The sequence below is a fragment of the Xenia sp. Carnegie-2017 genome, unplaced genomic scaffold (genome assembly GCF_021976095.1).
Source record: "Xenia sp. Carnegie-2017 unplaced genomic scaffold, XeniaSp_v1 HiC_scaffold_22, whole genome shotgun sequence".
NCBI classification, from domain to species: Eukaryota; Metazoa; Cnidaria; class Anthozoa; order Malacalcyonacea; family Xeniidae; genus Xenia; species Xenia sp. Carnegie-2017.
In genome coordinates, this window is record NW_025813485.1 from 15,924,595 (window position 1) to 15,944,879 (window position 20,285).

Genomic DNA, 20,285 nt, shown 5'->3' on the forward strand with positions numbered 1-20,285 from the left:
ATTTCTTAATGACAACATGTCACCAAAATTACCATTTACTGACCCACGGACAACAGTAGAGTTCACCCATTTACGTTGCTCAGACGGGATTCAACAGTGATCTTGTTGAGGTACATAATTAATTGAATTAATGAAATACGATTTAGATTCATTTAAATCTTTTTAACTTTATCCTTCCTATGGATAAAACTAAAACACATGAACATATACAGTTAAAATTTATAGAGCACAGTTGGTGTCATAGCAGCACTGCTCAATTATTTTCATTTAATACAATTATGATCATTAAAATTAATATCAGTCAACAATTAAGCAGGTTAGGTATGTTAGTTTATTGATATTTACTGACAGCAAAAAGGATTTTATCATTTCAAGATGCGTTGGTTAACACTCAACAGTTTTACTGACCCATCAAATATACTTATATATCATTGAATGGTTATTAAAACTTTTAAAATGTAGGCAAATATGTCATGTACGACAAACACCGGCACCTTTTCTATGTCGGTATCATCAATTTGATATCTTCATTGAAAACATTTCAAAAACCAGATTGATTCTGATAAAATAGCCACGAGTCCCGCTAAAATTCAATTTGCAGTTGCATAATAAACTTAGCGTCAACTGCTGTGCATAATGCCGGCGTATAGACTCCTCAATTGTCGACGTTGAAATTGGTTTTATAGCTCAAGTCTATCATCCATGATGTTGGCAAACGGAATTTGAAATTTCCAAAAACTGATTGAGGAAAACGCTGCAGACTACGCATGGATTGGATGACATTCACCTCGATAGTTAATAGAATTTTTCTGTTCCAAACGATAACTTATTGATAACAATTTTATGCACGTAAATGGTATGTTTGCCAACATTTGGTTCATTGCAATAGCGTGTTTTCAAGATCTTTCCGTTAGTTAATGCTTCCTGACAATTTACACTTGAAAATCAAATGCAAACATTTCCAAGTGTCATGCACGTCAATAGTTTGGAAAGCAGGCCAAAGGGTTTGCTTAAAGTTTTTTGCACCGTGTATATCAACTTTGTGTAATTTGGTTTTTATGATCCCAAAACATGGTTTTCATAAGACGTGAACGTGGCCACGACTCTATCTCTGTAACATTCACCATATTACACGACCATATGGAAACCAGGAAATATATAGAGTGCTCAAACATAAAAGTATTGAACATTATTTGATCCTGCGCCAAATGGTGTAATTTAATTATAACATCATCACAACTTAATCAATTCAGGAGAAAACATATTTTTCTCATACAACCAAGGCAATGAAATATATTGACGAAATTTGTTCTGTTGGTGGATTTTCCGTCGTTTAAATCAATTATTTGACCGTAAATGCTGTCTGCACACCGGCTGCTGTAAACAGCGGAAATAACATGATTATTCAATAGCTGTGATTGATGTTTTCGTGGTTCCCGAGAGATCACTGCGAAAATAAAAATGATTCCTAATCCAATATTTAATAAATAGGCCAACCATGGCCTAGCATTGTAAGATTAAGGCTAGAATTGGGGTTAGGGATCAATTTCGCTTATTGTTAACGAAATTTTTACCAAGATTGGCTAAAATACACGACAAAACATAACAAGAAAAAATACACCACGTAAAGTCAATTTATGGATTATTTTGTCTTTTTCATTATTAAATTGTTGCACGTTAAACGATCACAAACATTTGTTCCCAAACATGCACCTAGTCCCAGGTTCCCAACCAAAGTTTGTTGTTCCTGAACATGCACATAGTCCCAGGCTCCGAGCGCAAGTCTGTTGTTCGTAAACATGCATGTAGTCCCAGGCTCCGAGCGCAAGTCTGTTGTTCGTAAACATGCATGTAGTCCCATGCTCCCAGCCCATGTTTGACCTTGTAATCAAACACTGCATAATTCGATAAACGATAAAGCAAATAAGAAATTTTATTGGTATTCAATTGTGTTTATCGTGTGATTTTCTTTAACGAGATGACTTCAAGATTGTGTTGTAGTCTCATCTTCTTTTACTGCTATTATCAAGTGGTACAAATAAACACCTTTTCTCTCCCTCTTGTTGTTAATACATGGGGACCACCATTCTTTGATGCACCAAAGAAAGGTATAATGATTGTGAATTATTCGTCTCCGCTTTTATTGTCACTAAAATATGCATTCGGCGGTCGATATCTCGGTACTTTTTTTCCTGACGCGCAGCGCTGTAGCCAGACGCGCAAATTTATTTAAACAAATTAGCTATATACTATTCGTAAATCATGAAATGAAACAACATACTTATCACACTGGTTTCTTAACAAATAGATGTCAACAATTTTTCAAGATTTTGATATCTTGCTAGCCGCCACGTAAAACTTTTATCTAAATCTCAGTTGGCTGCGTAAAAATCTACCGTTCCTCATTTTTGGCCGCGCACTTTGCAAACTTTCGAGTATGGGACTTGTAATGTTTGTGTTTTGTTCGCAGGCAGATTTTGCCGAGTGCTCAAGACAACACTAGTAACAATGCTCAACCTCCCTTTTAGGCACTAATCTGCCTGCAAGCAAAACGCAAACAAGGCAAGAGTCATCCATGCAAAGTCATTTATTCACCAGTAAGGAATTTATTCTAAAGGCACTTTTGTTACTCTCATTTTCTAATTTACTTTAAAATTTTGCTTAGTGCTCCCCAACCTCAACTAGGGAAGAGTCAAATAGGTATAAATCACTTGCATGCTTATATTATAGTCCTCAGTCCAAAATAACTGATTACCGTAAGTCCTCATAAGAAAAAAAAAGCTGCAGTATTATCAACTATTTACAGCATGGAGTGTTATACAAAATGGCCAATCTTCCCTTGATGCAGTCGAACAGGGTTGTAGTGTGTGTGAAATTGAGCAATGTGATGGTACAGTAGGATACGGAGGAAGGTAAGATGGTATTGATACGTAATTTTTATAAAAATGAAGAAGTTCGTTTAGCTGAAGTCGTTCAAATTAATAATCAACCGTTTTACCTTAGTCCAGATGAAAATGGAGACACTACACTTGATGCTATGATTATGGATGGGTAAGAGAGCAAAATAATTTCCTGAACACATAATTCTTTTCACACATAAAAAAGATTATCATATTACAAATTTTAGCTGAAAGCAAAGAAAATATTATTGTTAAAAATTATCTATCTTTATGCAATAGTGAAACACATGATGTCGGTTCAGTTGGATGCTTAAAAAACATTCGTAGCGCAATATCTGTTGCACGGAGTGTCATGGAGGAAATAGTAGGTGATGATGGAAGGTAATGAGGGATGATGGTAAGGTAACAAATAAATATACGGGAATGATGGAAGGAACAAATAAATATGTGATGGAAGGAAAATAAAAAATACGTGTGATGGGTAAGGTAACAAATAAACGTGGGTGATGATGGTAAATAACAAATAAATATAAACGTAGGTGATCATGGTAAGGTAACAAATAAATATACACGTGGGTGATCATGGTAAGGTAACAAATAAATATAAACGTGGGTTATGATGGTAAGGTAACAAATAAATATAAACGTAGATGATGATGGAAAGGTAACAAATAAATATACACATGAGTTAGAATTATTGGTACGATCAGCATGATGTATAGATTTGGTTTGTATGAAGACTACCAACAACACGTATTTTGCATAAGAAAGATGCGTTTCTGCATTTTCACAAAAAGATTAAGTGAAATCAGTAGGAGAGCAGGGAAAAATATTTATAAAACAAAATTCGATACATTTTGCATATCTCAAAAATAATATTCGTTTTAAGCCACTCAGTTTGCCAAGCAGATGGGATTTAAAGAACAAAGTCTGCAGACAAATAAGTCTCTGTGAGTACTGATTTCGTTGGCATATGCATGTTTTTTACTAACATGTTGACAAAATTTATTTTGAATTACAGAAATATTTGGAAATCGTGGAAAAAGAATAACTGCCAACCTAATTTCTGGAAGGTAGCAAGATAGATTAATGTTTTTATATGTACAAAATTAAGTTTTGTTTTATTTTTAATAGAATGTCCAACCAGATCCAAAGGAGTCATGTGGACCTTACAAACCAATCAAACGCTTGTAATGAATCGACAACTTTAAACTTTTTCCATTTCATACATTGACACCAAAATTAAATACAAATACAGAAAGTGTATTTTTTATGATTGCACGATACAGCATTTCTAGTGTGTTTTCTATTTTTTTTCTATATTTACGTATACATTTTTCTCTAACGTTTGAAATATCTATGCAAGAAACGTCATTGTTTTCCTTTTTCTAACCTTTAAGAAAATGTGATGAAGGAGAGGAAGACGATTCAATTGATAATAATAATCATGACACAATTGGTAAACTTCTACGGTTGTATATATATCTCAATTATATGAATTATATTCGCCTATATAAGTTACTTTTAGAACGTGTAGAATAATTCTCAAAATTTCTAGGAATGATTGTTATTGACAAATTTGGACGAATAGCCGCCGGTACGACTACAAATGGGTTGAATCATAAAATTTCAGGGTAAGCAAATCTGCTTTATGCTTCAGCTATGAAACATACAGCAACACTTGTTTTGTCCATCAAATACTCTTAGATTACACAGTTAATTCCTTAAGACTTAGATAAATTAAACCAAACATTTCAAAAAAAAAATAATCGCGCCTTTATCACCAGTAAAATTTGCACAAGAATATTTGTAAACTAAACACAACATAGTTCTTTTAAGTCGTGTTGTTAACACTTAACTCAACATATTTGCTTTCAGTCGTGTTGGTGATTCACCAATAGCTGGTGCTGGATCATATGCGGATAAAGCGATTGGCGGAGCAGCTGCTACTGGTGATGGTGATGTTATGATGCGATTTTACCAACGTAATATCTTTAACAAAATAATGTGGTGGGCTTAATTTACTAAAATGATTGCTCATTTCTTTTTAATCACTAGAATGAATGGTTATTTCTTTTTAAATCATTTGATTGTAATTTACATAGTTATCAAGCAGTACAAAACATGCGTAATGGAATGAGTCCAACAAAAGCAGCCGAGGATGCAATTTACCGAATTGCAAAATACTATCCCAATTTTTCGGGAGCAATTGTTACAGCAAGTATTGATGGAAAATTTGGTGGGTTTTATAAAGCATAACACAGAGAGTTTGCAATCATGCAGTTTTACAAGCTAAGAACAATGAGTAACCATAGCTAACATACATAGAGGGCTTGTTAATAAGTTTGGAGAAGTAATTATTCTTAAACTTATTGTTAAAAATCTTGAGTTAGTTTGTAAGAAAAAAACTATGACTATTATAACTATATTTCAGGTGCAGCTGCTCACAAGTGGACATTCTTTAAATACTCAGTTTGCAGTCCAAATCTTAATCCTAACTGTCAATATTTTTCTGTTCAACCTATATCTAATGACACCAGAAATAAATAAAACTTTCTTCATTCCTTAACATATCTTGTGCTGATTGTTTGTACACCCAATTTATCTAATATTATATAATTATTTTGATCAAAATAATCTTATGAAAATGTATTTTGATCTATATTAAATATCTATATTAAAATGCTTTTGTATTTTTACTATGTAAGTTGATTAAGAAAGTCATATTCTCTTCTCAAAGGTACGGTTACAGTCAGTAAGCATTCATCTGTATTCCACTGTGCTTTACCTCTCTTGCTTTCAACATTGTGAGGGAAATGAAATCCCAATTTGCTGCACATTTAAGAAAGTCAAATATTGAACTATTTTACTTAATATGTGTGATTCCTCATGAAGGCTCATTTTACATGGACACCAAGTAAACCTCATAACAATCAATTCTCCAAATCCTCCCAGTATTAAATTTGAAAACATGTTTGTTACAGTAAACACGTACATAATATGATTCAATTAAAAGCTGTGCCTCGTTTAGTTTTCCTACTTACTATTTTGTTGTTTGAACGTCGAACGCGTGTCTGTAACATTTAAAATCACATCAGCATACTTTGTATCCGGAGGTAAACTTTGTCTGAACACAAAATTATAAAATATTATTTTGAGTACTTACAAATACACCCACTTACACATTGTCTGACAAGTCAAGATGCACTTCTCATTGGGTATTCACATGGTAAAAAAAATTCTTGTATTTCCTAGATTTTGTAACTCAATTAGGAGATAAAATGCAAAGAAATATGTTTACCATATTTCATTAAAGTACCCAAAACAAATTTTCTAGGAGGAAATGCAAAATTGATAAATATATTTAATAAATATACCAGTACCACAATATCTTCACAACAAGCCGTAGATGGATTTTTGCTACTCATTCCCAAGAAAATATCTTCTGATGAAATATTTTGCTTGAATAATGTCTCATACCTAAATATCAAAATATCAAGCTTGTTCATAAAGTGAAAAATGATTAAATTTTTAGATATATAGTATGGAGATTACTTGAAATTAAAATTGTATACTCTGAATTATTTAGCTCTGCAACGTCCTTTTAAGTGTTGTTTGGGCTTCATATAGAAATAACGTTAAACATAGAGTAAAATAGCTGAATTGAACGAAATATACGAACATAAGAACACTCATTGACTCATACTTAGGAACAATTCTGTCATCCAAATTATCTGAAGGAAGTTCACATTCTAAAACTTCATCATCGTCCCAAATACCTCTTGGATAGTCACCTATCATAGAAAAATTTTTAATAGATGGTAAATATAAAATAAAAAAAAAGTTGTTTAATACCTTTCTTTTCATTTTGTTTTTCAATATCATGAGTCTTGGAGTTTCCTATGTGCCCTGGTGTTTGAAAATGATTCGAGATTTCACTTGAGTTTACCTGAAAAAGAGAACAAAAGTTTAATAAGTATATATTTAAAAATTTTATTAAAATTTTAAAAAGGTTTTACATTTTCTTCGTCGTCTGGCTGTTTAAGAAGTTCTTGCAATGCACAAAGCTGAGAAATATTCGCCATCTTGTGTATTGTATGTTGTCATGGAAACAAAATTCCCGCTCTTTTGCAATAAATATGAATAACCACCATTATAACCAGATTATAACCACTGAAAAAGTAGGCAAGCTGTGGCCTGTGGGCACCAATGGTGGGCACCTAAAAATATTTTTAATGCTTGTTGCTAATTTTCTATAATTCAAATTAATTCCTTCACCAAAATGTGTGCATGTGACCAAATTGCTTCTACTAAGTACTAACTAGGTATAATGTCTGCTCTAGTATCTAAGGGAATCACATTAGCGCATTTTGTAAATAAAATAGTTGACATACCTTACATCCATATTAACCAAAGTCAAAACTGAACCTACGGACGGAAGATTTACCGAACAATGTATTTTGTATTCCTCGTGAAGGCATATTTATGGTATATTAAACATGCATTAAACATCAGTTAAAATGGTAAAGTTAAAGAACAAAATTGTTAAAGAAATTTAAACTGTTGTAAAAAACAAATTACACAAAATTGAATGATGACTACTTAAAATAGAGAGGGGGAAGTGGAATAGGAGAACGTTCTAGTCATTGCACGAAACCAGCAAAGTTTATTTCGATCAGATTATTCTGACATAAAGCATGACAAAATATGCCTCACAAAAATCAAGTAGCTTTGGTGAAAAGTTGAAACCATACACCATTCTGATTTACTTTATCACAGTGAAGTACATCTTTTCCTTACATATATTAATAAAGTTATTAAAATCAATAAATACAAGTTGAAGAACAGCAAACAATAGATATTAGTGCTAAAGATAGAGCTATGCTTTAATGTTAAAATTTATTTATATAAAATAATCGTGATTTATGACAGCGATTCTATAAAATGTTCAGAGTACATTATAACGTCAAATAAAACAACAAAATTAACGAACAAAACTTTAAAGAAATTACAAATGTAAAAAAATGAAAAATAAATAAGTTCAATTAAGAAAAATATGACGTGGAATTCATCTTTTCCTTTTCTCATATTCTTTTTTTTTGGCTTTTATATTATGAACAGGTTTTAACTGACCAACTAATTGTTCATCCTCTTCAAAAACATCTTTAAACTCTTCTTCCAAAACACGTTCTGATGGATTTAAAGATCCTATAAAAACACGACAAATCATTTAGATAAAAGAAGTCTGTGTTTACAAAGTCGTGGACAAATAAGAAATTATTTTTTAGTTTGTTTGTTTTGTTTGGTTCCTGTCAACAAAACAATAAAAACAATTTAAAAACTGTGTTTTGCTTGTTTATATCAAATCTCATGCAGCTATCACAATCCTAAAACAACGAATCACAACTTTAAAATTTTCACACGACTACATGCATTTTTCTAGTCGTTTACTTTATATACCTCTTCTTTTCGTCATGTCGTTCATTTTATATGTAGCTTTGTCTACTTCTTCTGCAGCTTTCCTAACCAACGAGATAGAGTCCCATCTACGATCATTTTCCACCTTTTTCATCTTCTCATTTAGTTGATTCATCAAATCCTTTAAACGATCGAGATCAAGATAATATTTATCTCCCAGATTTCCCATATTTTCTATCAATGTTTCAGCTTTTCTTTTGATGGGATACACTTGTTTACGATAAAACTCTACATAATTAACAAATGATTTTTCTGTCTTCCAATGAGGGCTTTTTCGACCACAATGTGTGTTAAATGTATTTCGCTTAAGAAGACGAGGTGTCCAACCTTGCTCTTTGTCCTCAATTTGCAGTTCTTCTGATGATTTAATAGTTGAACTGAGGTCTACAAATTCTACTGGGCGACAAATTGTGCAAGAAGATTTACCCAGTTTAAATTTCTGGAAATAAAACTTAACGGGATCATTTTCTACTTCCTGCTTCTCAGTCAAAGCTTTCTGACTCATCCATCTTTTTATCGCCCTTTGAAGAACAATTGCAGCATCATTCAATTCCCCATTACTACGTTGCTTTCGTCCAACTTGTGAGGGGTCATTTCTTGAGGCTTCCGCATCTTCATCAAATGCATCATCATAAATATCCTCCTCCATATGATCTTTTCTTTCTTCTCTCGTCTTAAGTTGACTATCATCAATTTTAACGAGATCCCATATCTCATATCGATCAAAGTGGCAATTCATACGGCGAATCTTCCCTTTATGTACGTCCCAGACAACATCTAATAATTTATCTTCATAAGGTTTTGAACCAGTAGCGACTCCAAACAAAGTACAATATCCTTTAGAGTAACAGCTTTGCGTACAGATTCTAAGCAACATTTCAGTTTTCTGGCAAATCTTCGCGAAATTGCAGAGAAAGGAAATTGAAGCGAATAATTTTATCGCATTCTCGAGGAATAGCAAGGCCACAATTACATAGCATTGTAAGAACAAGAACTAAAACTCTTTCAGTATCAACAAAGTTTGCGTCATTCTTGCAGAGAGTATCATAAACAATGTTATATGACCTACTAACTTCACCAAAAGTCAACTGAACTATGGAACGCAATAGTTCATGCAAATGCGCAAAGCTTCGTAGCCCTGCAACACCTTGAAATTGCTTCGTTGAATGGGAAATTGCATCAAAAAACCTGAAGGTTTTATTTTGGTTAGGACGGCATTCAGTGTATTCCCAAAGTTAATCATAGATACGTAGCTTTCTGGCAGACAAACACTTTCTTTAGGATACGCTACACAAGAGAAGAGAACAAGACACGTGGTTAGTTGACGTTCCAGAATTGCAACAGCATTGGCGATCGAGGGATAGGGAAGTTTTCTGTTTTTTGCTGGAGTAAACAGGAACTTCTTTATAGCGGTGTGAACTGAGCCTGGAACGTCGCCATCTCTGTATAATTTCTTCTTACAATTTTCAAAAGATTTAAGAAAGATGTCATAACCACCGTATCTGTTACGAAACACTCGGGAATTTTAACCTCACTATTACAACGCGCATTTTCTTCGAACTTTTTCTCCTCTCCTGCGAGTAAGTTATAGATATCTCCGTCTTGAGCACCAGCCAAATGTAAAATATTAGAGACTTTAATAAATAAATCAGAACTTTGCCATCTTTCATGAGTTTCAGCTTTTTTCCACAAATAATTCTTCGCAAAATTTATAAGATATGTACTTTTAAAACGGCGAATAATTGCGACGTCATTTTCCGACAGGAAAAATGACGATGGAATTTCATTATCAAAAGGAAAGAGAATTTCGTACAATCGTTCACCAGCGCTAAATTCTGGAGAAGTAAACAACATTGACTTCAGTTGGGAGAATGATTTATATGACTCTCGTTTCATATCATTCAGGAAGTCAGAAAGTTTTTGTTCTAAGTCAATCAGAAATCGTAAAGCACTCAATTGATCAGTAAAATGTTTTCGAGTGATTTTCTCGTGTAAATGAGCACACGAGCTCATGTCACAAGGACGACAATCTAAGAAACGTGGACAAGGCTTATTTTTTTTAAATATTTCTTCCTTTCTATTCCAACATTGTTTAACAAGTGACCTCGCCATTTTGTGTAGGTGATCTTTAATCAAACCATGAGCTTGCGCAGTTGGTATCAGTTCTTCCTCTGATAACTTAATGAATCGGACCATTTCCAGTCGAGGTACTTTCTTATAAGCCGTGTCATCTGAATCTTTAATTCCAAAATATGCATAACATTGGGTGATCATTGTACGGTCACGACTATTAATATTCCTCTTATGGAACGCAAGAATCAGATCAAGGAGACTTGTTATGGTTCTTCCTGCTTTACGACTATTGATTCTAGTAGGATTATATTTCAGCAACAAGTTAAAGCAATCAACAAGGCCAACATAGTTTGAAGCATCTAAGAAATATTGGCCTGCATCAGCAATATCCCGAGCGTTCTTGCAAAATTTACCTTGCGTAAAAAGGACTTCAGCTTGCAAGTTGAAATCCTCCTCCTTTTTACAAATTTCAACAGCACAACTAAGATACTCGTTGATGGATTCTTGATCGACTGATTCCTGGTTTTGTTTTGCAGAATGAATCTTCAAACGCGCTTCAATTAAATGGCATTCAGCAATAAATCTCATATCATCACTAAGACGAGCAGCTTCCAAAAATTTTCCTTTAGATCGCAATAATTTCGCTGCTTCTTGCCGCTTACCTTCATGTAATAACAACTCAGCAGCTTCCTCAAAGAAGCCATTGTTTTTTAAAAACGTGATGCGATCGTTTACATTAGGTAATTTCTCTAAAGCGTCTTTCATTAACTTTTTATTGCCTCGACGTTGGTAAAATTTAGCCGCTCGATAGCAAATACTTTCATCTCTTTGATCCGGGCGAAGATGTTTTGTGATAACACCTTGTTCTTCTTTCTTCAATAAATCTTTGTAACGTGCAATAAGATTCAAGGCCTCATCATAACTATCGGTGGACAACAAGCTATCAGCTGCTCTCTGAAAATCACCAGCCGATTCATAGTTTCTTGCAGCATCATTAAATCTTCGTTCCTTTTGAAATATGGTTGCCGCTTTGAGGAACTGAAATTAGCAGATGAAATTTTCCTAAACACTAATAAGATTCAAGAAAAAGATTAAAAGAAGTTCTATTATCTTGTACTCGTTTAATTAATCAAAGAGTTATCAATTGACTTACATGTTTTGATTTCTCGAAAAGTTTAGCCAAAGAATCCACTGTCGTGCATTATACAAGCACTTTTCGGCTTCATTTGACATTCCACATTCCAAAAAAAGTAATGCTGCTTTAGCAAATTCAATTCGCAGTAGGCGAGGTTTACTTTGTAGCGTAGCTGCTTCATCAGCACTCTGATGAGCTGCACATTTCTTCACCCATATATCTTCACCAGCCATTGAAAAACACTTAGAAGCAGCTTTCCATCGCCCATTTTCGTAGAAGTAAATACCCCTCTCCATCCACTCTTTAGCATTGGATTTTTGAGCAAACATTCCTTGAAGTGAAGATGAATCCTCTTCTGCTTTATGAAAGTGTTTAACTTCAACTACATCACGTTTCTGAAAATATTCAAACATAGGGGACCTTGTTTCTTCATTCTCATCAAAATCCACGTTTACACGAGCACGAGTTAAAGCCGTGTATAAGTATTTGAATTCTGAAATAAGAATCTTGTGTTGGTCAGGATTAAATTCCAGTGGTCTTGCCTTCAACTTCAAGCTCTCGACGGGCAATTCCGCTATACCAGTCTCGCTCACTTTTGTCACATCATCTTTGCTTTCTTTGTATGATCCCACGACACGCCATTCTTTACAAGCCTACAAATAAAGAGTTGAAATGAGAATTTCTTGTTGTCAGGCTATTTGGTCATTGTACTTGATCACAATTTGTTTACTAGTATATATCGTATACAAAACTTTAATATGAGAGATAACTTCTTTTTACAATATATAAATATATAAATCTTTAATATTTGTTTAAAATTGGATGAGATTGAAAAGTAGAAGTCCCGGCCTTGCCTGAGAATCTTTGAAAAAATTGTATAGCAGAACATCATCAAACTCCAGACCCTTGGCCTCATAAATAGTCATAACTAAAGCCAGACTGAGCTCATCTGGAAGTGATTCTCGCACTTCGTTAGAAACCACGAGAATAACTTGATGTGCACCAAACTCTATTGGTGAACTTTTTCTTTGTGACCACGAAGAATAACAGCAAGATCACTAAAACTACACGACTCCAAGAGAACAGGTTTGGGACCTTCAAACAATCCTTGGTCACGAGCCAACTTATCAAAGGATTCGGGGAAAAAGTACGACAGCAAATCAGTTACACTTGAAGCCAGATTCAGTATTCCTGAATGAGAACGATAGTTATGGGTAAGCTCATAAACTCTATCAGGAACAACCACTTCAGCATCTTGACCTACAGATTTCACAGACTCTCTAAGGTAATAGAATAGTGACCTTAGATCACTAAAACGAAAAGCAATGCCTCTCATGATACTTTGAGCTGTATCACCAGTAAAAAATAACGCATTCGGATTGCGACAAGAACTAATTATAACGGATAACTCTGCTTGAGTAAAATCTTGAGTTTCGTCAACATAGATCTCGTGAAAAGACCACATGGGAATATGATTTTTCAAACGCTGGAAAATATGATGAACAACATCAGCTTCGTCAAACATTCCTTCATTTTGTTGAATACGTTGATACGCTTTGAATAATTTATAAATATCTTCACGATCAGCATTGAATGTTTGCGCTCTTTTGTTACCAATCGATTGATATTCCACTAGAGACAAATAACCTTCGTCACTATGAAGTGCCTCTACTGAACCTTTTATGAATGAAATAATCTCAGTCCAAACAAGACTAGGATGAAAATCCACTTTATTTTTCTTTGTCATTTTTTTCCACACATTGTTCTTAAACACTTCATACGTAATTTCTCGTCTTGGATCTCGTTTAAAAGCTTTCTCTTCATCTCCCATTGTTTTCAGCTTTTGTTCAGTTTCTTTATCTCCTTCCTCTTCATCTTCCTCATCTTCATCAGACTGATAAATTGGCATTCCTTGTAAGTTGTTATCTTCTTCACCCCAGCCTTCTACTGGCCTTTCTATGGTCCCATCTTCATTTCGAGGAAAGAATTGCACACCGGGAAGAGAGGCGTCAAGCATCAGCAGCCAATCACGTGAGCATATAAACAATGGCCACGAGTTGTTTTCAAGCTGATCTAGTCGATTTGCGTTTAATGATGGTTCATATTGTAGATCATCTCTTGATGAAAAGGTTGCCCGACTCAAATCGATGAAATTTTTTTGGACTTCTTTGCACAAAACAGCATTTTTTGTGATAAATACTTGGTGAAGATGGTCAAACTTTTGTTCCACTGCATCGGAATTCTTTTCTAAACACTCACCTACATCAATAGAGCAAGGAATTTGATTATTGACGTTCACAGGTCCTTCTTTAACATTTGCCGAATCATCTGCAATAAAAGACGAGCGAGAAAGTTTTTTTTGCGAGAGCACTTCACACGTTGTTTCCGTTTTGTCGTCGGCGTTTTCAGTGAATGACTCATTTTCATCACGTGGAACAAACAGGGCAGCATTAGGAATGGTAGGTTCGCTAAGTGTATGATTCTTCCAGTAGCTTTGATAGTTATTCCATAGACGATACAAACAACATGTAGTCTTTCCTGTTCCACTACGACCCAACAAGAGAATGGATGTCGGTGGTTTAGTTGCCAGACTAATAATTGAATGCTCCAGTTCAGAAACACGAAAAGGGAAATCAAAATTAGTCTTTTGCCGTTGATCCAGCATCGCGTTTACCATAGCATTTGAAAAGGCATAGAACTTGAGAATATGGTATTCGGTTTCCTCTGAACTTCCAGGAGGGAAAAATATACTGGTTGATTCTTTTTTCGAAGAAGTATTCTGCTGAGATTGATCGTTATGTTGAAAAACTAAGCCGTCATCTTTGGGAACGTATATCTTGGGTATTAATCGTTCGTCAATGTCAGATGATGGCTCTGAAGTAGTGTTGTTGGTGCCTTTCAGTTTTTTCTTTATAAAACAACTTGCTCCACGATCGTGAGAACGAATTATTTTCTCAATCTTTCTTGGTACTGTGTCATGATCAAACACAATGTCCCAGATTCTGATAATTTCGGTATAAATACCACGACTATTCTCGTTTTTGTTTTCCGGCAAGGCACTACAACGAGGTGAGAATGCAATGGCACGTTCCCATAGAATACGAGCAGACCTATCAATTTTCGCTTCAAAAAGACGAATGTTGGATCTTTTAGCAATTCCAACAAGCTGTTTAGCAAGACTACCACGCATGTTTCCAAGCGCCAATTGTTTAACAATATTTACAATACGTTTTTTTATCTCGTTGCAACTTCTTATCATTCAACTTTTTCCATACTTCTGACGTGCATTCAACTTCCCACGTTAAATTATCAAACGCCATATTTGTAACATCATCATCATCATCATCATCACAAGAAGCTGTGTCAGTAACATCGTCAGTACATTCATCATTTACTTTATCAACTGTTTGATCTACACTTTGCGATGGAAGTGGTGATTTTGATTCGCAGTTTTTAATGATTTTATCATTGTCACTTGGTTTTATTTCTTTATTTTGAATAGGAGAGTTTTTCTCTTTTTTTATAACATCATTGTTTTTTTTACTGGCCAATGATTCTGTAGTTACAATTACAAACTTGTCAATGGCTTTCTCAAGTTTTACTCGCAACAGCTCAATCTCTGAAAGAATATGCATGGATGATTCGATTGACACATTATCAACTTCTTCGTCTTTGTTGCCTTTAATGCCTTTATCTTTTTTATTTGGTTCTTCAACATAAGGATTCTTCATCTGATTATTATTTTTCTTTTTCCGTTTCTTTTTTTTCTTTGACTTTTCAGGCTTACATTCGTTCATGCTTTCCTCGATTATGCGATATCTTAGATCATCACGATTAATCAACATTAATGGCGTCTTTCCATCCTTATTTTTTGTATTTGGGTCAACCTTATGCTTTCTTAAAATCTTTATTCCTTCTTCTACATGGGGCCATGTTCTATTTTCACTAGCCACTAAATGATACAGACTGTTTCCTCTCCTGTCTACATGCATTTCAGAACCAGTAGAATTGGCAGTAGTGACTTCCATCAAGTATTCAAACATTTTCCAGTGACCTGAAACAATTAAAAAGCTCAACAAGTTACTCTAGATGAAAAATCAAGTAACATATCGTATTGAACAACTTTGTAGTAAGATATGTTCCATGCAATGTAATCAAACGTTAGGATAGAAAATGATTTTTGTTTTAAAAATGTATTGAGCAATCTATACTTACCTTTCATGAGCCCAATTTTAAAAGCAATATGAACATGACTATCGTCGTTCTTTCCTGCAAACTTGCTTCGTAATAAACCACCAGGCTCAGCATTTTTTTTTAATAGAATGACAGCAAGATCGTGGTCTTCAAAATTTACAGCTACTGTCAAAGGCGATTCATGATTAAAATAGGTATTTACAAGAGCACCATGTTCTATTAATGTCTCAATAAGCTTATAAAACATGCTTGGTTTAGGGTCTGACTTGATAACATCACATAATGATATTTTATTAAGATCACACTTTCCTGTTGCTATTCCACCATCTCCTTTAGCATATTGACCTCCACCACCAAGCAAAAACATTTCTAAAGACTTCCAGTAACTTTTCTCCGCACATTCCGTCAGGTATTTACTCATGCAATCACGAGGAATTTCAAATGAAATTTTTGATATTCCATCTACAATAGACACATGACTCATTTTATAACATGAAAAAAAATTAAAAGTTAAAAACACATGAAAGCGTTTCGTAAAAATGAAAGACGATAACATTAAACTATCAAACACTTCTTAAAGGCGACATTCACAGTAATGTACCTGGACATTTGTAAACCAAGTTAAGAATCTTCTGCACTATTTCATACTTTGTGTTGTTGTCTTCATTACAAGTAACATTTAGTCCTTTTCTTAAAGAGTCTAAAGCACATTCATAATTCTTCATTGCCTCAAAAGCTGTTCCTAATCTGTAATAACCCTTAAATTAAATAAAGATTATTTCTAAGAGCATCATACGGAAATTATAAAGGAAATTTCATGTAGTCAACAATATATTATGGTTATAACAAACTTAAACGCTTATTGGTAAATTTTACCCACAATCTACTTTGGCTTCGAATTGGTGGTTCGCTGTTTGTAATTTGCAAATGAAAAATTGATGTCCTCGAAATGAGAATGCAAAATATTTCAGCTATTTTCGAATGGTAACAATAACATCGACAACATAGAATTTCTATACGATTCAATTATTTAGCTAAATGATGTGTTCTCTACTGATAATCGAGTTCGTCAAACAAGTTGTTCACAAAATAATAAAAGTCGTTAGAAGATTTTTGAGTCTTGATACCTTGCAAAAACTTAAGCGCATTCTAATATTTACGTAAACATGACAGGCATGACGTAATGTTTGAAACGTATGGAATTTTGGCACATAAAATGTCACTGAAGCCATTTATGATTTTATCATGGAATAAATTCCATCTCCGTTTTATCTTACAAAGTCATTTTTAATTATATCGTACAAATTAATTATATACACGCAAATTTCATTTGCGTATAATTAAATGCAAATATTGAAAAGACTAACTTAGTTCAAAGTAAATATTTCATGAGAGTATGAAACAAACATCTGTGATTTTTGCTTCCCAACTTTTTTATTGAAACATTTAGGGTAGACCCTGACCTTTACGAGTTGCCATCACTTTGACCGTGTACTTTACAGTAACTATAAGTACATACTTGAGTAATACATTATATATTATACTTTATTAATAATACAGCACATAAATGAAAATATGTAAAAGCTCTACCAACTTCTATTTCAACACAACACATTAAGATTACAAGTTAAATCTACCACATAACAAAACCACAAACCTTAGACCAGTCAGGTCTATATTCCAAGCATTTTTTCGCGTCATCTTTTGCTTTAACAAACTGCTTTGTCTTGAGATAAGATTGTGATCGATTGCTGTATACTTTTCCAAGAAATACAGCATTATTCTCAGAAGACGTGTATTGAATGGACATGGCATAACATTCAATAGCAAGATCATACTTCTGCATAGAAAACATTCTATTTCCTTTATCCTTCCACAGTTCAGCTTTTTCCTGACAATATGTTATAAATAAAGTAGTCATTGATCATTACACTATGCAAGAAAAACAAATAAAATTGACTTTCATAATACATATTCCAAAGCCTTACATAAAATGAATTTAGCCAATGTCAATATTACCTGAATAAAGAAAGACTCCAATTGTTTACACTTCTTCCCAACTTGTATCGCTTTGTGATACATGTTACTATCCCACAATGTTTCTATCAACAACTTCATTGAATCATTCCACTTTTTCTTGACAACTTCATCAAAATAAACTGAAGGATTTAGAGGACGAAGAAGCAATTCTGAGATCTCTAGACAATCAATAGCTTCCATACACTTTCTTTCAGCAAGTAAACCCATTGCTTGATCCAAGATATTTGAACCATATGTCTAAAAAAACAAAACTCAGTGGTAAAAATTATTTTTCAAACTCATTTCAATTTTGAAAAACTAGAAAAATTGTAACGTAACAGTACTCACAATTGCTGGTTGATAATCCAATGTTTTTGAAACCTCTATATCCTTTTCCCATTCAGAAAGTTGTCCATTTTCATAATACTCCAAGGCTCTGTCACAATGTATTTTACTTTGTTCTAATTTACTAACTCCTGCAGCAAAATGCAATGCTGCAGAGTAACACCATATTGCAAGAGACGAATGAATGTTTGATGCATGATTCCTCCATAGCTTCATTTCCACCTAAAAATATGATCATCCATCAACAAAACTACTTTTTTATGCAAATGTTTATTTATTGCAGTTAATATTTTCAGCAAAGGCTGTTTATATTTCACCTATTTATGCAATTTTGCTTATTAATGAAGACATCATAAATAGATAAGACTTAGTCTATTTCACAAAATGAGGATCTTGTAAAATATATATTGAGAGACAAAATACAAAGGTCATTCGTTTATGAATGACAAACAACAATAACAGTTGGTCCAGGCCCCTTATTAATCAATGATTATCCCATTATGCTCTAATAAGAATATCTGCATAAAAATATAGCTTTCTATTTATGAATGGAAGTAAAATGCATGAGTGATAATTAATACTTTTCATATTATCAAAATAAACCTTAAGGATTTCATTGTTAACATCCATTATTGTTTACCATAGACAAAATATAATTGATATGTTTAAATTTGTAAATAAAATATCCACACTATAGACAAGCAAAAATGGGGGTCCTTGTATTGATATACTATAGAAGCATAAATGTCACATAAATTCTTTACAGTCAAGTCAGGGAGACTGAGAAAGTGACATTACCCACCATATCATTATCTTGCTGAGGACAATCTTTAATAGCCAGTTTAACATCTTCTATCATCCTATTGAACTGTTGACATCTTAAGTATACTTCAGCTCGAGACAGCAAAATTCGAGACCAGAAAATCACATCAGATTGAGACCCAACATTATAATGGAATATGTTCAATGCTCGTGTAAAATGTATTATTGCATAATCAAAGCAATTCAAATTGCGGAACTCCATTCCAGAATTATACTCAAAGATTATATGATTCATTTTTAAATAACCTTTACACAAAAATGCATTTCTTACAATTCAAATTCATGCTTCACAAATATATGCAAATGAGCGTCTTCCTTCTGACTTGATATCATTTTTACTGTAGTGTACACGGACTGAAACAAGAGACATGAGCATTATACTTGCATTCAAATTCCAAATCAAAATTTATAAAAGAGCCTATAAAATAGCATAGACGGAGAAGATATGTACTGGGCAAGCATAATGAAAACAGAAAAAAATTAAACGTATTTGTTGTGATTAAATGTAAGATACATATGACTTACCTATAGGGGGATATTTCAATTTATCATATTAAAACTGCAAATTTAAGAATGTTGAATTTTATAATGAACAAAAAATACCAGGAATACCAAATATCCTTCCTTGAATGAAACAAAGTTGTAGTTAGCATACTGAATATTGAAATTTTTTGTTTCACTTTGTAAATGAGTGTATGGCGAACGTCACTTCTGGTAAAATAGTGCGCTTTAATTGGCTTAGAAACATTCTTGGCGGTAAACTTTGAAATCGGACCGGACCAACAAGGGGAATTTCGTTTTGAGCCAATCATAGGTTTGTTTACGTTTTTGCTTTGTGCAAGTTCTGATTGGCTCATTTTTAACAACGTAAACAAACTTCTGATTGGCTCAAAACGAAATCCCCCTTGTTGACCGGACCGAGTTAGTTTCAGCGGAGTTTCTTTTTTATAGTGAGTTAGTGCAGTGTGGCAATAGGTTATTCCCTTACTCAGGGTAGTACCCAGATGGTATTACATACACAGTGGGTATGTATATTTACTTTTAATAAGAACTTGAAACAACTGGGGATAGTTTGATAAAAAGAAATCATAATTTTCATTGGTACAAATTATAATAATATTATATAACAGCCTGCTTTGTGTTTACTGATTAAAGTGTTTAGGCTGCAATCTGTGTTTTCCAATTTACAAAACAGGTTGCATCTTTTTCTTTGTAATCACGTAAATTGAATAATATTAGTAACTTTCAACTTCAAACTTGTCTGTATTGAACTGCTTCGAATCTTTTTCATCTCATTGCTTTTGATTTTTTATTGTGTG

General features: G+C 33.6%; 4 protein-coding genes across 6 annotated transcripts; 1 reads left to right on the plus strand and 3 right to left on the minus strand.

Moving 5' to 3' along the window:
* The first annotated feature begins 1,892 nt into the window (after positions 1 to 1,892).
* Positions 1,893 to 5,469, plus strand: LOC124445501 (N(4)-(Beta-N-acetylglucosaminyl)-L-asparaginase-like). Of its 3 annotated transcripts, none has more exons than XR_006948178.1 (13): positions 1,893 to 2,108; positions 2,529 to 2,597; positions 2,807 to 2,912; positions 3,004 to 3,051; positions 3,180 to 3,277; positions 3,790 to 3,850; positions 3,922 to 3,973; positions 4,035 to 4,090; positions 4,301 to 4,359; positions 4,459 to 4,534; positions 4,779 to 4,885; positions 5,006 to 5,139; positions 5,335 to 5,469. XR_006948178.1 is itself a non-coding variant. In XM_046996227.1 (13 exons), the coding sequence occupies exons 1-13, from the start codon at positions 1,979 to 1,981 to the stop codon at positions 5,448 to 5,450; spliced, it is 1,137 nt and encodes a 378-aa protein (XP_046852183.1). In that variant the 5' UTR covers positions 1,898 to 1,978; the 3' UTR covers positions 5,451 to 5,469. The 3 variants fall into 3 exon arrangements, 2 of the variants coding, with proteins under 2 accessions (XP_046852184.1, XP_046852183.1); XM_046996227.1 differs by having other exon boundaries at positions 1,898 to 2,108; positions 4,779 to 4,910; XM_046996228.1 differs by lacking the exon at positions 2,529 to 2,597 and having other exon boundaries at positions 4,779 to 4,910.
* LOC124445504 (dynein axonemal assembly factor 6-like) lies at positions 5,444 to 7,026 on the minus strand. The gene is given in 7 exon segments (XM_046996230.1): positions 5,444 to 5,732; positions 5,945 to 5,969; positions 5,972 to 6,014; positions 6,269 to 6,380; positions 6,583 to 6,694; positions 6,756 to 6,849; positions 6,920 to 7,026. Coding segments are annotated over 7 exon segments (585 nt in total). The 5' UTR covers positions 6,986 to 7,026; the 3' UTR covers positions 5,444 to 5,599.
* A 658-nt stretch (positions 7,027 to 7,684) lies between these two features.
* Positions 7,685 to 9,521, minus strand: LOC124445925. The gene is made up of 2 exons (XM_046996710.1): positions 8,361 to 9,521; positions 7,685 to 8,108 (listed from the first exon to the last, which is right to left on the minus strand). The coding sequence occupies exons 1-2, from the start codon at positions 9,253 to 9,255 to the stop codon at positions 7,969 to 7,971; spliced, it is 1,035 nt and encodes a 344-aa protein (XP_046852666.1). The 5' UTR covers positions 9,256 to 9,521; the 3' UTR covers positions 7,685 to 7,968.
* On the minus strand, positions 9,382 to 19,673 carry LOC124445924 (TPR and ankyrin repeat-containing protein 1-like). The gene is given in 13 exon segments (XM_046996709.1): positions 9,382 to 11,489; positions 11,605 to 11,636; positions 11,639 to 12,239; positions 12,441 to 12,619; positions 12,622 to 14,831; positions 14,833 to 15,640; positions 15,802 to 16,242; positions 16,382 to 16,538; positions 17,438 to 17,671; positions 17,800 to 18,057; positions 18,148 to 18,366; positions 18,947 to 19,320; positions 19,492 to 19,673. Coding segments are annotated over 12 exon segments (7,101 nt in total). The 5' UTR covers positions 19,202 to 19,320; positions 19,492 to 19,673; the 3' UTR covers positions 9,382 to 9,782.
* Positions 19,674 to 20,285: the final 612 nt, after the last annotated feature.